The 13,582-nt window shown below is 37.5% G+C and overlaps 1 protein-coding gene across 9 annotated transcripts in view; it reads right to left on the reverse strand.

Annotated features, from left to right (window-relative positions):
• The window catches only part of CEP63 (centrosomal protein 63), a 66,847-nt gene that overhangs the window by 38,417 nt on the left and 14,848 nt on the right, over positions 1–13,582 (reverse strand). For all 9 annotated transcript variants that reach the window (XM_045037564.1, XM_045037566.1, XM_023260543.2 and 6 more), the window contains 3 exons: positions 6,302–6,397; positions 5,205–5,327; positions 667–780 (listed from right to left, as the gene is read on the reverse strand). In XM_045037564.1, the coding sequence (XP_044893499.1) occupies positions 667–780; positions 5,205–5,327; positions 6,302–6,397 (333 nt within the window). The remainder of the gene's footprint in view (positions 1–666; positions 781–5,204; positions 5,328–6,301; positions 6,398–13,582) is intronic.

Here is a 13,582-nt window from a genome sequence, read left to right on the forward strand (position 1 = left end):
ATTTACTCCCCTCTATGTTCATTTCCTTTTATGTTCTTGGTTTTTAATTGGAAAAGCATACAAAATGAGTGTATTCTAAGAAGCAATATCCCCAAATTAGGTAGCAATTTTTTAGTTCTGCTTAAGCCACCAGTTCACTTAAAAAAAGGTTTTTCCTACAGTTCTAAAAAGTATCTGTCACCACAAAGATACTTTTAGTTGGTATGCACATCAGTGCAGTATGAATCTCTTAGTATCTGTATGCAAACAGCCGCCGATCTGAGGCTCCCTGGCGGAGGCATCTCAGCCAAGGTACCCCAGCTATCAGAAACCGAGCGAGACACAGAAGTGGAGCCAAGGCAAGAGCCAGAAACAACCAAACACCAAAGAAATGGAAAAGAAAACAGAAAGAACAGAGGTAGAGAGAGGGAGAAGGGGAAGGACAGAGGGGGAGAAAAAGGGAAGACCAAGATCAGGAGAATGACGTGAACGTGAGCGTGTAGTGAGCAGGAGAACCAGACAGCCACAGAGTGAGAGGGCAAGAGAGCACAAGGGAGGGAGGGAGCAGGCAAAGGAGCATGTGACACGAAGACGTGAGCAGATATGAGAGAGCACCCGTGTACTGCGTTCAGCTAGTGCCAATGTCATCAAGACTTCGCCTCTTTTTTTAAAATGGTTTAAACCTACCTGAATTATCTCTGATTGTTCTGCCAAAGCCTTCCTCTGTGCTTCCAGAGAAGATACCTGTTGCTGATAAATCAGGCGTTGCTTCTCCCAGTCCAGTGATTTCTGACGAAATTCCTGAAGAGGCAATTAAGGTACTTAACTTCTAAGTGCTTCTCCTTACTGTCATGCTTCCCAGATTCATTCTTACTTTAATTTTTCCCCTCGTCCCTGGGTATACACACACCTTACTCCCCAGCAGGAGCTCCATTACTCACTTAGCTGATAGAACTGGAGAGCAACACTAAATTCCTGACATACTGAGCCTCTGGAGATCTGTCTCTCTAAATTTAACACCCTAATGGTGAAGAGTATGAAGCACAGATGCTGAATACTGGGTCCACGATGGTTTTCACAGATTTGCTGCCACCTAAAGGTTGTTATCATTTTTTGTGATGTTCTTCAGAAAACTGAACTGAAGAGAACTAAAATTTCAAAATATGATTATGAGGAGATCCTGCTACCAATTCTTGATATCCAAACACAGAAACTGAACAGATCAAATAAATTTTCAGGTGAGTCCCTCCGTAGCCCAATTCTTCTCAGTATCTGAAATTCAGGAACCAAATAGATTCCTAAAGCAGAATACCCTTTGATATCCAGATTTTTACCGTCTCAACAGAACAACTGCAAGAACTTGAATAACAATGGGAGATCTGTACTAAATTTTAACAGGTATTTGTAACCCAAAGTGGAACAGTCAAAATTAATGATGGGTCACTACAAGTTGCATGAACAACAAAGAAGATGAGCCCAATATTTATGAAAATATGATTATGAAAATATGATTTATGATCATATAAAATATGAAATTATGAGTTATGAAAATCAAAGGGATTTCTATCACTGTTCTCTAGGACCCTCAACTCCAGAAGTCTCATGCTAACTTGGGGGTAATCACAGTTAACCAGCTTTCTGATAATCATTCATTCACTCATTCATTCATTCTCCTATATATGCCAGGGGCTATTCTAGGGATTGGGGATACAACAGTTAACAAAAACAAACAAAATCCTAGCCCCATTCAATTGGCAATAGACAACACATTCACCGTATAATACATTACATGATAATACCTATTTTAGAGAAAATGGAGCACACAGTGCTCAGAGTTGGGAGTTGCAATATTAAAAAAAGGACGGCCAGACTGAGTAACATTTAAATTCCCAGGGAGATAGGGATGAAGTCATACTATTCTGGGAAGATGGAAAGGCAAGTACAAAGGTTGAACTGGTAGAAATGTCCTGGTATGTTTAAGGGCAAGCAACGAGGTATGGCTTGAATGGAGTAAAAGGAAAAGTAGGTAGAGAAAGGTCAGTTAACAAGGAGCAAGACTGTGTAGGTCATCAGAATCACTTCAGCTTTTGAGAGATGCTACTAGGAGGTTTTTTGTAGAGGAGAGGACATGATTTGACATAATTACAACAGAATCATTCTGGCTGCTGTGTGGAGAAAAGAGAAGTCGAGGGTGACTCCAAGGTTTTAGGCTTGAAAAGTTGAGGAATGGAGTTGCCATTAACTGAAACAGGAATGGTGTTGGTAGATGGGGAAGAGAAAACCAGTATGAAGTGTGACACAGCTTTAGGTATCAAGGTGGAGATGTGAAATAGCTGAAACAGGCAGTTGGAAAAATTATTCTGTAGCAAAAAGGACAGGTCAAGGCTGGATATATAAAAGTGGGAATTATCAACATATATACAGTGCTAAAAACTACAAGACTGGATGATATCACCAAGGGAGGGAGCATGGATAGAAAAAAGAAGAGGTCCAATGACACTACCCTAGGGTATTCCAATGGTAAAAGGTTGGGGATCAAAAGAGATTGAGAGGACTGGTTAACAAGGTAGGAGAAAGCCCAGGAAAGTATGGCTGTTCTCTAAGTCAAATCAAGGAACTATTTTCAGGTACAAGTCATTGGTGACCTCCAAGTAAATAGCTTCTGCAGAGCTGAGGGGGCAAAAGCCTTATTGAGCGAGTGCAAGAAAAATGGACAATGAGGAACTGGAGACCAGTACAGATGCCTAAAGTAGTTTAGTTATAAAATGAAGGAAAATGGGTGCCTGGGTGGCTCAGTCAGTTAAGCATCTGACTTCAGCTCAGGTCATAGATGATTTCAAAAGTTCGAGCCCCGTGTTGGGCTCTGTGCTTACAGCTCAGAGCCTGAAGCCTGCTTCAGATTCTGTGTCTCCCTCTGTCTCTGCCCCTACCCTGCTTGACCTCTCTCTCAAAAACAAACATTTTTAAAAAGTGAAGAAAAAAATGGGGCAGCATCCAGAGAAAGAGAGGTCAAAAGAGGATTTAAGAGGGGAGAAATCTGGATGGTGGTGGAAATATCCAGTATGAAGGAAGGGAGGATGCAGAAGAGAGAAGAATCGCTGGAGCCATGTCTTGGGTAAGGATCGGGGAGAGTATGGGCAGTTCCACCAGCAAGAAGGCAAAGTATATGGGCACAGATGCAAATAGGTGGGAAGATATAGTGTCAGAAGTCTGTGAAAATCTCTTCTTATTGCTTCTATTTTCTCAATGAAATGGAAAGCAAGATCATCACCCAAATATAAGAATGTGGAAAAAAGTGTTGAAAGTTTGAGAAAAGACAAAGTATGAAATAGTCATTATGGAAAGTAGCAGAGTGAAGGGAAATATAGTATGTTTCTGGGTAGCACTGGGACTTATTTGAGGAAGTGACCATGAATTTAAAATGAGGCCAGTCAGCATGATTACGTTTTTCTCCAGCCACGGTCTACCACACATGGCAAGTAGAGACTGGGCAGAAAGCTGGATTTAACTAGAGTTATGGTTTTGCCAAGCAAATATGATGAAGTAAGAGAGGGATACAGGAGCTGAAGGGGAATATAAGGAATGTTACCATGGAATTGAAGCTGGGTAATGACTGACACATGAAGGCATGAGATAGGTATGCAGCAGTGAAAAGGTGGCAGAGTTCAATCACTTGGGGATGGGATCAAGTGACTATTGAGAGTCAAGGGACTAGAGGAAGCGAGCTAAAAAGAGAAGGATGGTAGTCAAAGAATGAAATGCTTAAAAATGTGATTCCAGGAGGGTTGCAAGTTTGGTCATGACGATACCTAAGGAACAGTAGCGGGAATGGGTGGATGAGATAAGGAGGAGATCAATATGTCCATGGAGGAAAGAACAACAAGGAATTCAAAGACCAGAGTCATATAAGTATCATCCTTGTAGATACTGAAACCTTTAAGAATTATGGTAAGTGTGTTGTTGGAGACAGTGACAGTGTCCTGGAAGCTGAAAGCTCTAAGCTAGGGAAATAACCCAAGGATCAGAAGATGACGACTTTGGTTGTATGTATACTGGTAGGGGATACAGGCTGAAGACATGAAGATCAAAGATGGGGTCTTAAGGTAGAAAAGAGAATGGCCAGGAAGTGGTAATGAGGAACAAGAGGAAGATGAGGAGTCTGGGGAGAAAACCTCAGGTATCACTGAAGATGCCTAGAAAGGAAGCAGTATCTGCATAGTCCTCTGAGTCTAGGCTCCTCGAATGTAGAAAAATATTATGATGTAAAAGAACACTAAGTATAGAAATTACAATTCTAAATAGTAATAATGGTATTTGTGGGTGACAGATGCTCTGAGAAAATTGTAACTAATCATAGAGAGATGTTGAACAATACTTCTCAAATTACAAACACCCAGGGGAGCTAGATAAAATGCAGATTCCTAGGCCCCACATCATACTACTGGTGCAGAATCTCTGACAGCCTAAAGAGGACTCTGGTGATTCTTGGTACACTGGAGGACCAATGGCATAGACAGAGGAGGGGAGAGGCAGATACCACGGAAAAGAGTGACAGCCTCATGCTGTTTCTTCCTTCACTCTTGGCAGTGTTAACTCACCACCTCCCTTAGGTCCTCTGGAAATCAACATACACAATAACCAGAGTTACTCTGCCTTAATAAAAAGAAAGTTAGCAAAGAAGGGAGTAAATGGCTTACTACATCTAAATGGGAACTGAGGATAAGCAATCTGATATGGACAGTACTCTGTACAAAAAGCCAAGTACTTTCAACATTTACTAACCCCTATTCTATTAGGTGGTAAATAAGACAAGGACACTGCCCATGGAGGACTGGTAGTGACTGGTGGTCAATGTTTCTCAATATTGGCATTTTGGGGACAGTAACCCTTCCTATGTAGTGTGGCCCCGGGCATGTTTAGAATCCCTAGTCCCTGTCCCCTAAACACCAGTTTCACTCCCAGTCATTTGGACAACCAAAGTAATGTGTCCGTACATTTCCAAATGCCCTCAAAGGGTGGTAGTGCCCCACTGGAAACTACTGATAGGTAATAACCCCATTAGCCACAGAAGACCAGGTGATGACAGGATGTACCTCTGAAATAGCTCCACGCCAGTCCTGGAGACGGCAGAAAACCAGGTTCAGAACTAGTACCATTTCTAGAAAGAGCACCTTCCTACAGGAAGTCTGCCAACCACTATGAAGAAATTATTACCATGAACATACCTCTATTTTTCCAGTTAACCTCTCAATTTCAGATCGATCTTCCCTGTGATTTTTGGTGTTTCCTCTGAAGTCCCTTATATGCTTTTTCTGTAGTCTTTCATAGCTTCTTTTCAGTCTGCCTAACTGTAGACACAGTTATTTCTAGACTTAAAATTTAAGAATTTGTAAACAGTCATGGTGGAACAAATTGGTATTATGAAAGCAAGAGCAGTGCTAAACAGGACTATTGAAAATAGACTGAGTGTGTTAGATTTGCAAATTAAATACAAACGACTCAAACTTGCATATAAAAAATAAACACTAGAACAGAAAAATATTGCATCAAAGAAAAAATCAAGGGAAAAATATTTTTTAAACAAAACTTTAATTTTTATTACAATAGCCTTGCACTTAAGGACCCCATAAACCACACCCATGATGAAAGCAGTAAATAAAAATTCTTTTTTCTTTTCTCTAGACCTGTGGTTCTTGAGTCATTCTCCTGTGGAACACTGATACTCAGTAAGCAGGAGAGGAATGCTTTGGAATTAAATAAAAATAAAAGCAGGTTGTTGTTGTTTTTTCTTAATCTGAAGAATAACATTGAGTTGCTACCATTTTTACTTTTGTTATTTATCCCAAAATGCTTTTGAAAACTTTGGATTCTTCATTATTTAAAATCTAGCTGATTTAACTCAACATTGAGTTAATTAGCAACATTGAGTTGCTACAATTTTTACTTTTCTTATTTATCCCAAAATGCTTTTGAAAACTTTGGATTCTCCATTATTTAAAATCTAGCTGATTTAACTCAAACATTAAATTTTTTTACGTAAGTTCTTGGTATCAATATTTTATAGTATTATACAAAAACGGCTTTATTTCTTTCAGGTACTCAACTGAGAAACACATTTTAGAATCCCTGTTTAGATAGCACCAAACATATAATCAGACAAGACTCTATGCCTGAATTTAAAAACAAAGAAATAAATTTCTAACCCTATACCTCCCAGAGAATATATACACTTCTCGTTTTATGAAGTCCAAACAGGCCCGTTAACAAAATTCTAAGGGTTAAAGAGAGAATTATGCAACACATAATATAATTAAAATCTTACTTCTTCATGTAGTTTCTTTAACTCCTGCTTATAGTCCATGGCCATCTCTTGTTTAACTTTTTCATGTTCTTCTACTTGTTGACGCAACATTACAACCTAGAAGCCAAAAGGTGTAGTATTTTTCATTATTGGCATTGAAACAATATCCTTGAAACCTTAAAATAGGAAATAACCTTTGCACTTACCCATAAAAACAAGTTCTCAACTGTATATGGTAATACCCCACTTCTCAGGAAATCAAACATCTAATTACTTAAAAATCCATAACACTGACAAAAAATAGAAAACAGAACCTTTCTAAAATTTCTAGATTTACATGAAAACTTGCTCTGTTTGACTTATTCTCCCCAACATTTTTTATTTAAAAAAACTCATGAAAAAATTAAGAGATACAAGGTTGTAAAAACCTTGGAAACTAAGAATATTGAACAAAAATTAGTAAGACTTCAAGAAAAAGTTATAGAAATCAAAGTGCAGAATAGTCATGTTAGATGGAAAGACAGTAGGAGGCTTGAACCTGCTTTACCATTTACCCCACTTCAAAGAAATCAGTTCCAGCAACCAGAGTAAGGGCATTATCCCAACCATTTTTCAATGGCTTGATACCAGCCACAGCTAGTTATCAGCCCTCACCTCCACCAATACCCATCAGTCTCTCTCTACATCTCTCCATAACCAGTTAGAATTTCATCTATTAATTAGTGAGGAGGGAGAGGGAGAATGGGGAACAGGAGGTAATAATCACAATATATTAAGTTAAAAAACAAAGTAAACAGGGGCGCCTGGGTGGCTTAGTTGGTTAAGCATCCAACTTCAGCTCAGATCATGTTCTCACGGTTCGTGGGTCTGAGCCCCACATCGGGCTCCACGCTGAAAGTACGGAGCCTGCTTGGGATTCTCTCTCCCTTTCTCTGCCCCTACCCCACTTGTGCTTTTTCTCTCTCTCCCTCTTTCAAAAATAAATAAACATTCAAAAAAAAAAGCAAACAAAACAATTACATCTTAAAAGTTCTCATCACCCATTTATATGTGGAATCTAAAAAACAAAACAAAACAAAACAAACAAATTCATAAATATAGAGAACTGGTAGTTGCCAGGTGAGGAAGGCAGGGGGATGGGCAAAATCGGCGAAGGGAATTAAGAGCTACAAACTTACAATTATAAAATAAACCAGAAGGATGAAAAGTACAGCATAGAGAATATAGTGAATAATACTATAATAACTTTGTATGGTGACAGATGGTAACTACACTTACCATGGTGAGCATTTTGTAATGTGTAGATCGTTATGTTGTATACCTACAACTAATATAATATTGTATGTATTAATTTAAAATAAAATAAGATAAAAATACTGATCACCAAATACCTCAGAGATTCATATCCTAATAGGCAGTATCAATAAAGAAGAAAATAGAGGCATCTAAATCTTTGGGGGAAAAAAGTTCTCATCACAAACACAAAAATTTTGTAAGCACGTATGGTGACACATGTTAGCTAGACTTATTGTGGTGATCACTTCAGAATATATATAACTACTGAATCGTTACATTGTACACCTGAAATCAATATAATGTTTTATCTGAATTAAAAAAAACAGAAACAAAATTCTTTTAAGAACAATTCAATTTTGGGGCATCTTTATAAACACCAAATAATTGAGTTTAATTATTTGTATCCAGTTGGACAATTTGTGTCTTTTAATTAGGCCATTTTATGCAATTACATTTAATGGACCTGCAAGGATCCCCCCACTATCTGAAAGCCTTCCTATGAAACCTGTGTTCACAAGCCAAGATGGCATAAAGCAAAGAAGCAACGATCACTTCATAAAAGTAAAAATCCTCTTCAGCTTTTTCAGTTAGCAAAGACAGGTACTACCTTAAGTCTTTTGAAAAGCAGAAGTGGTGTAAGGTGAACCCTCAGATAGCAGGGAAACCTTAAATCTATCATTTATTAAGTACAATGTGTACTTAATAAGCACTATGATCCTTTTTCTCTCCTTTCCTGCCTTCTTTGGAAATGGTAACTTCTAATCATTTCATTATTCTCTCTCTAGTAGCTTGGAAAATATATACTCTATTAATATATCAATATATACTTTTAATAGTTCTCTCGAGATTAAAACATAGGTCTGCAACTTAACAAATCCAGTGTTAGTCATTTTACCAATGCCCAGGCAACCCAAGGACTACAGAAATATTTTAATTCCATTTATCCCCCAACCAGACTTAAATGCCATCATAATTACACATATATGTAAAACTGAAAAGGCTACTGTTGTTACATACAGTCACTGTTCATTTAGATTTACCCACATATTTACTGTTGTCTTTCATTTCTTCCTTATCTGCTCAACTCCAACTGAGATCATTTTCCATCTGCCTGAAGAACATTTAGTATTTCCTTGGCGCTGGTCTGTCAATGACAAATTCTCTCAATTTTTATTGATTTGAAATATCTTTATGTCATCTTTACTCTGGATATAGATTTTGGTTTGGCAAGGGAGAACAGTCATTTCTTTGTAAGGATCACTCTATTGTCTTCCGGCTTTCACTGTTTTAGCTGACAAGTCAGCTGTTCAGAGCTGTTTATAGATAATCTTTTTTTCTTGTTAAATAATCTTTTTTTTTTCTCTCTGATTGCTTTCAGACTTCCTCTTTGTCTTTAGCTTTCAACATAGGTAAATATTTTTTTACTAACCCTTTTATTATCTTGCTTTGAGATTCTCTGACTTCATAAATACATGGCCTTCCTCACATTTGGTTAATTTATCTTCAAATATTGCTTCTGCTCATTCATACTCTTTTCTTCTCCTCCAGGGATTCCAAAAACACTCATATTAAACTTTCTCACTGCATCCTCTTTCTCTTATCTTCCCTCTATATTTTCCATCATTTGCCCGTGCTTTATTCTAAACATTTTCTTCTGTCCTATATCCAAGCTCTCTTAATTATCTCTTAATCTTTAAGGCCTTAATTTGAGTTATTTTACTTTTCAATATTATAATTTCCCCTCATTTCATTTTTTATATGAAAAATTTTATATGAAGAGTTTTCAATTCTTTCTTGAAGTGCTCAATCTTATCTTTTACCTCCCTGACCATAGTGAACACAGCTATTGCAAAGTTGGAGCATGGTATTTGCCCAATATCTAGATTTGCCATGTATCTGTGTCTATCTTCTGTCGCTTCTGCTTTTTCGCATTTTTGTTGCGTATCTTCTTGTGTGTCGGGGGTCACTTTCTGAGTGGGTATCAGGCACTGTATTTGCAAAAATTATTTGAAGAAATAATTCAAGCCCCAGAACAGTGGGGTTTTTTCCCTCTGGAAAAAAATTAAGTTTGCTTCTTCCAGGTTCCTGGAAGGCTTAGAACTTTGGAGATGCCTAGGGACAGAAGCACTCTAGGGTCACCTTAAACTGTTTCAGAGATCTAAATGTCTGTGGCTGAGTGACAATTTCAAGAGGGCCTGTTTTATATCCAGCCCATCCTTCCTCCTAGGGTGCTGCCTTTTGAGGTCCCAACCCACAGTAAGGAGGGGTTCACAGCTGCTTTGGACACCAAATCTTTTATTCTCTTAGCTCCTTGAAGTTATCAAAAACCCCATTCAGTCTCTACCCTCTAAGCTACCTTCTCTAGGTCCAGCTAATAACTGCCCCAACCCTGGGCTCCTGCCTCAACCTCTGGTTTAGCCCAGATCCTGGCCTGGTAAATTCTTCACCAGCTTGTTTAGCACTCTACTTCAAGCAGACCTTTTTTTTTTTTTTTTTTAATCTAACTTACCTACTTATTCTCAGTGGGTGGGCTGGTCAAAATTAACCAGTCTATCATTATCAGATGCTAAAGCCTAAAAGATTCATATTTAACTAAAAACATCCTGTATAAAATTTACTTTGAAAGCAGAATTCTACAGCTGATAAAACTCTCAATCTGACATAAAAAGAGACTATGGTTATTTTAGACATAGAAGATCTCAAAAGTATGTTCTACCAAAAATGAAGAAATAAACTAATAAAGAATATGACAGAATACAAAGACAAAAAGGAGAAAAGCATAAGAAACTCTAGAATACTGGTGAAGGGAGTTCCCAAAATGACAGCTCTCCAGCTAGCCTACAGCGTTGCTTATCCTTATTCGAGAATGACAAGTTCCACTAAAGACATCTTCACAAAAAAGAAAAAAAATAAATAAATTACCTGATACGTCTGAACACACAGAGAAGACTTACACTTGGGTCAGAGAGTTTGGGAAGAATCAGTGGTAGGTACATTTTTAAAAAGTAAATGAAAATGAGATAATTATTAATTCCCAGGAAAACAAAAAATTATGTAAGAAATATGCTTACCATTAGACTATCTGTCTCAGATGTGAATAATGTCTACCATCTTAATGATGTAAATATGAAATACTGATCTAACCAAAAATTAAGATATACAATCCTGGCAGGATGAGGGGATGGAAATTGTATGTAAAAGAGAAAAACCCTTATATTTCATGATAACAAGTCATTAGATAAATAGCTAAAACTGAAAATTAAAAAAAAAAATCAGTATCAAATGTTACTTGGAAACATGGGGAGAATACCAAAAGACTTAAAGGCATTGAAATGAATGCTTCCGAGCAGCCAGAATTCCAGCTTCAGAGGGGTAAGCCAGGTGATTACTGTTTTTTCTTACCAACCTTGCAGAACCATTTTTCTTTTTACTTACTACATGTGGCAAGCATAAATACTAAATGTGAAGAAAAGACTGTTTACTTTTATTTATGCACCAGGGGTCTTGTTCATAATGGGCACTCAACAATATTTCAATTTCTTAGAGGAAAAAAAGAGGTTAAATGCTGAGAAGGGATGGCATTAGGCAGGGAAATGGGAGCCAAGGTTTGAAACTGTCACTATGGATGACAGAAGAAAAAACTGAAATAACGGATCGTTTTAGATACAATTGGAAGTTTTCAAAGAGATTTCTTAAATAGTAACTCACTCTTCACAACAACCCTGGGACATAAGCATTATGTTCCAATTTTACACATGATTAAACAGGCTCAGAGAAGTTAGAATATTTGTCCAAGGCCAATCAGCTGGAAAGAGGCACAGCCAGGACTCCAAATTCCTTACTTGTTTGTTTCATTAGGTCAACCTGCACTGCATGGTGTCAGGAGGTAACACTAGCAGAAATGGCCGTTAAAACCAATCCACAGGCCTCAGTGGCTCAGTTGGCTATGCGTCTGACTCGATTTTGGTTTAGGTCATGATCTCATGGTCTGTGGAACTGAGCACCATGTCAGCCTCGGTGCTGGGATTCTCTCTCTCGTTCTCTCAATCTCTTCTCTCTCCCCTACTCATGCTCTCTCAAAATAAATAAACATTAAAAAAAAAAAGCCTAAAAGAGACTCATTTTAGACCTAAAGACACTGCAGGTTGAAAGTAGCCATCTATCATGCTAATGGATATCAAAAGAAAGCCAGAGTAGTCATACATATATCAGACAAACTAGATTTTAAAACAAAGATGTAACAAGAGATGAAGAAGGGCATTATATCATAATTAAGGGATCTGTCCACCAAGAAGATCTAACAATTGTAAATATTTATGCCTCCAACTTGAAACACCCACATATATAAATCAATTAATCACAAACATAAAGAAACTCGTTGATAATAATACCATAATAGTAGGGGACTTTAACATCCCATTTACAACAATGGGCAGATCATCTAAGCAAAATCAACAAGGAAGCAATGACTTTGAATGACACAATGGATCAGATGGACTTAACAGATATATTCAGATGGCTTCCCAGGGGAATTCTACCAAACATGTAAAGAAGAGTTTTAATACCTATTCTTCTGAAGCTGGTCCAAAAAACAGAAATGGAAGAAAAATTTCCAAACACATTCTATGAGACCAGCATTACCTTGATTCCAAAACCAGACAAAGACCCCACTAAACAGGAAAATTACAGACCAATTTCCCTGATGAACATGGATGCAAAAACTCTCAACAAGATACTAGCAAACTGGATCCAACAACATATTAAAATCAAGTAGGATTTATCCCTGGGATGCAGGGGTGGTTCAATATCTGCAAATCAATCAACATAATACATCACATTAATAAAAGAAAAAGAACCACATGCTCCTTTCAACGGATGCAGAAAAACCATCTGACAAAATACAGCATCATTTCTTCATAAAAACCCTCAAGAAAGTAGGGATAGAAGGATCATACCTCAAGATCATAAAGGCCATATACAAAAGACCCACAGCTAATATCGTCCTCAGTGGGGAAAAACTAAGAGCTTTCCTCCTAAGGTCAAGAACATGACAGGGATGTCCACTCTCACCACTGTTGTTCAACATAGTGTTGGAAGTCCTAGCCTCAGCAATTAGACAACAAAAAGAAATAAAAGGCATCCAAGTCAGCAAGGAAGAAGTTAAACTTTCACTCTTCACAGACAATATAATACATGGAAAATCTGAAAGATTCCACCAAAAAACTGCTAGAACTGATACATGAATTAAGAAAAGTCACAGGATATAAAATCAACATATAGAAATCAGTTACATTTTTATACACCAATAATGAAGCAGCAAAAAAGAAATCAAGGAATCAATCCCATTTACAATTGCACCAAAAACCATGAAATATCTAGGAACAAACCTAATCAAAGAAGTAAAAGATCTGTACACTGAAAATTATAGAAAGCTTATGAAAGAAATTGAAGAAGAAATAATGGAATGGAAAAACATTCCATGCTCATGGATCAGAAGAACAAATATTGTTAAAATGTCTATATGACCCAAACCAATCTACACATTCAATGCAACCCCTGGTTGCATTACCAGCATTCTTCACAGAGCTAGAACAATCTAAAATTTGTATGGAACCACAAAAGACCCCAAATAGCCAAAGGCATCACAATTCCAGACTTCAAGCTGTATTACAAAGCTGAAATCATCAAGACAGTATGGGACTGGCACAAAAACAGACACATAGATCAATGGAACAGAATAAACAACCCAGAAATGGACCCACAAATGTATGGCCAACTAATCTTTGACAAAGAAGGAAAGATTATACAATGGAAAAAAGACAATCTCTTCAGCAAATGATGTTGGGAAAACTGGACAGCGACATGCAGAAGAATGAACCTGGACCACATTCTTATACCATACACAAAAATAAACTCAAAATGGATGAAAGACCTAAATGTGAGACAGGAAACCATCAAAGTCCTAGAGAAGAATACAGGCAACAACTTCTTTGATTTCAGCTGTAG

Source organism: Felis catus, chromosome C2 (genome assembly GCF_018350175.1).
Source record: "Felis catus isolate Fca126 chromosome C2, F.catus_Fca126_mat1.0, whole genome shotgun sequence".
In the NCBI taxonomy this organism is placed as follows: Eukaryota; Metazoa; Chordata; class Mammalia; order Carnivora; family Felidae; genus Felis; species Felis catus.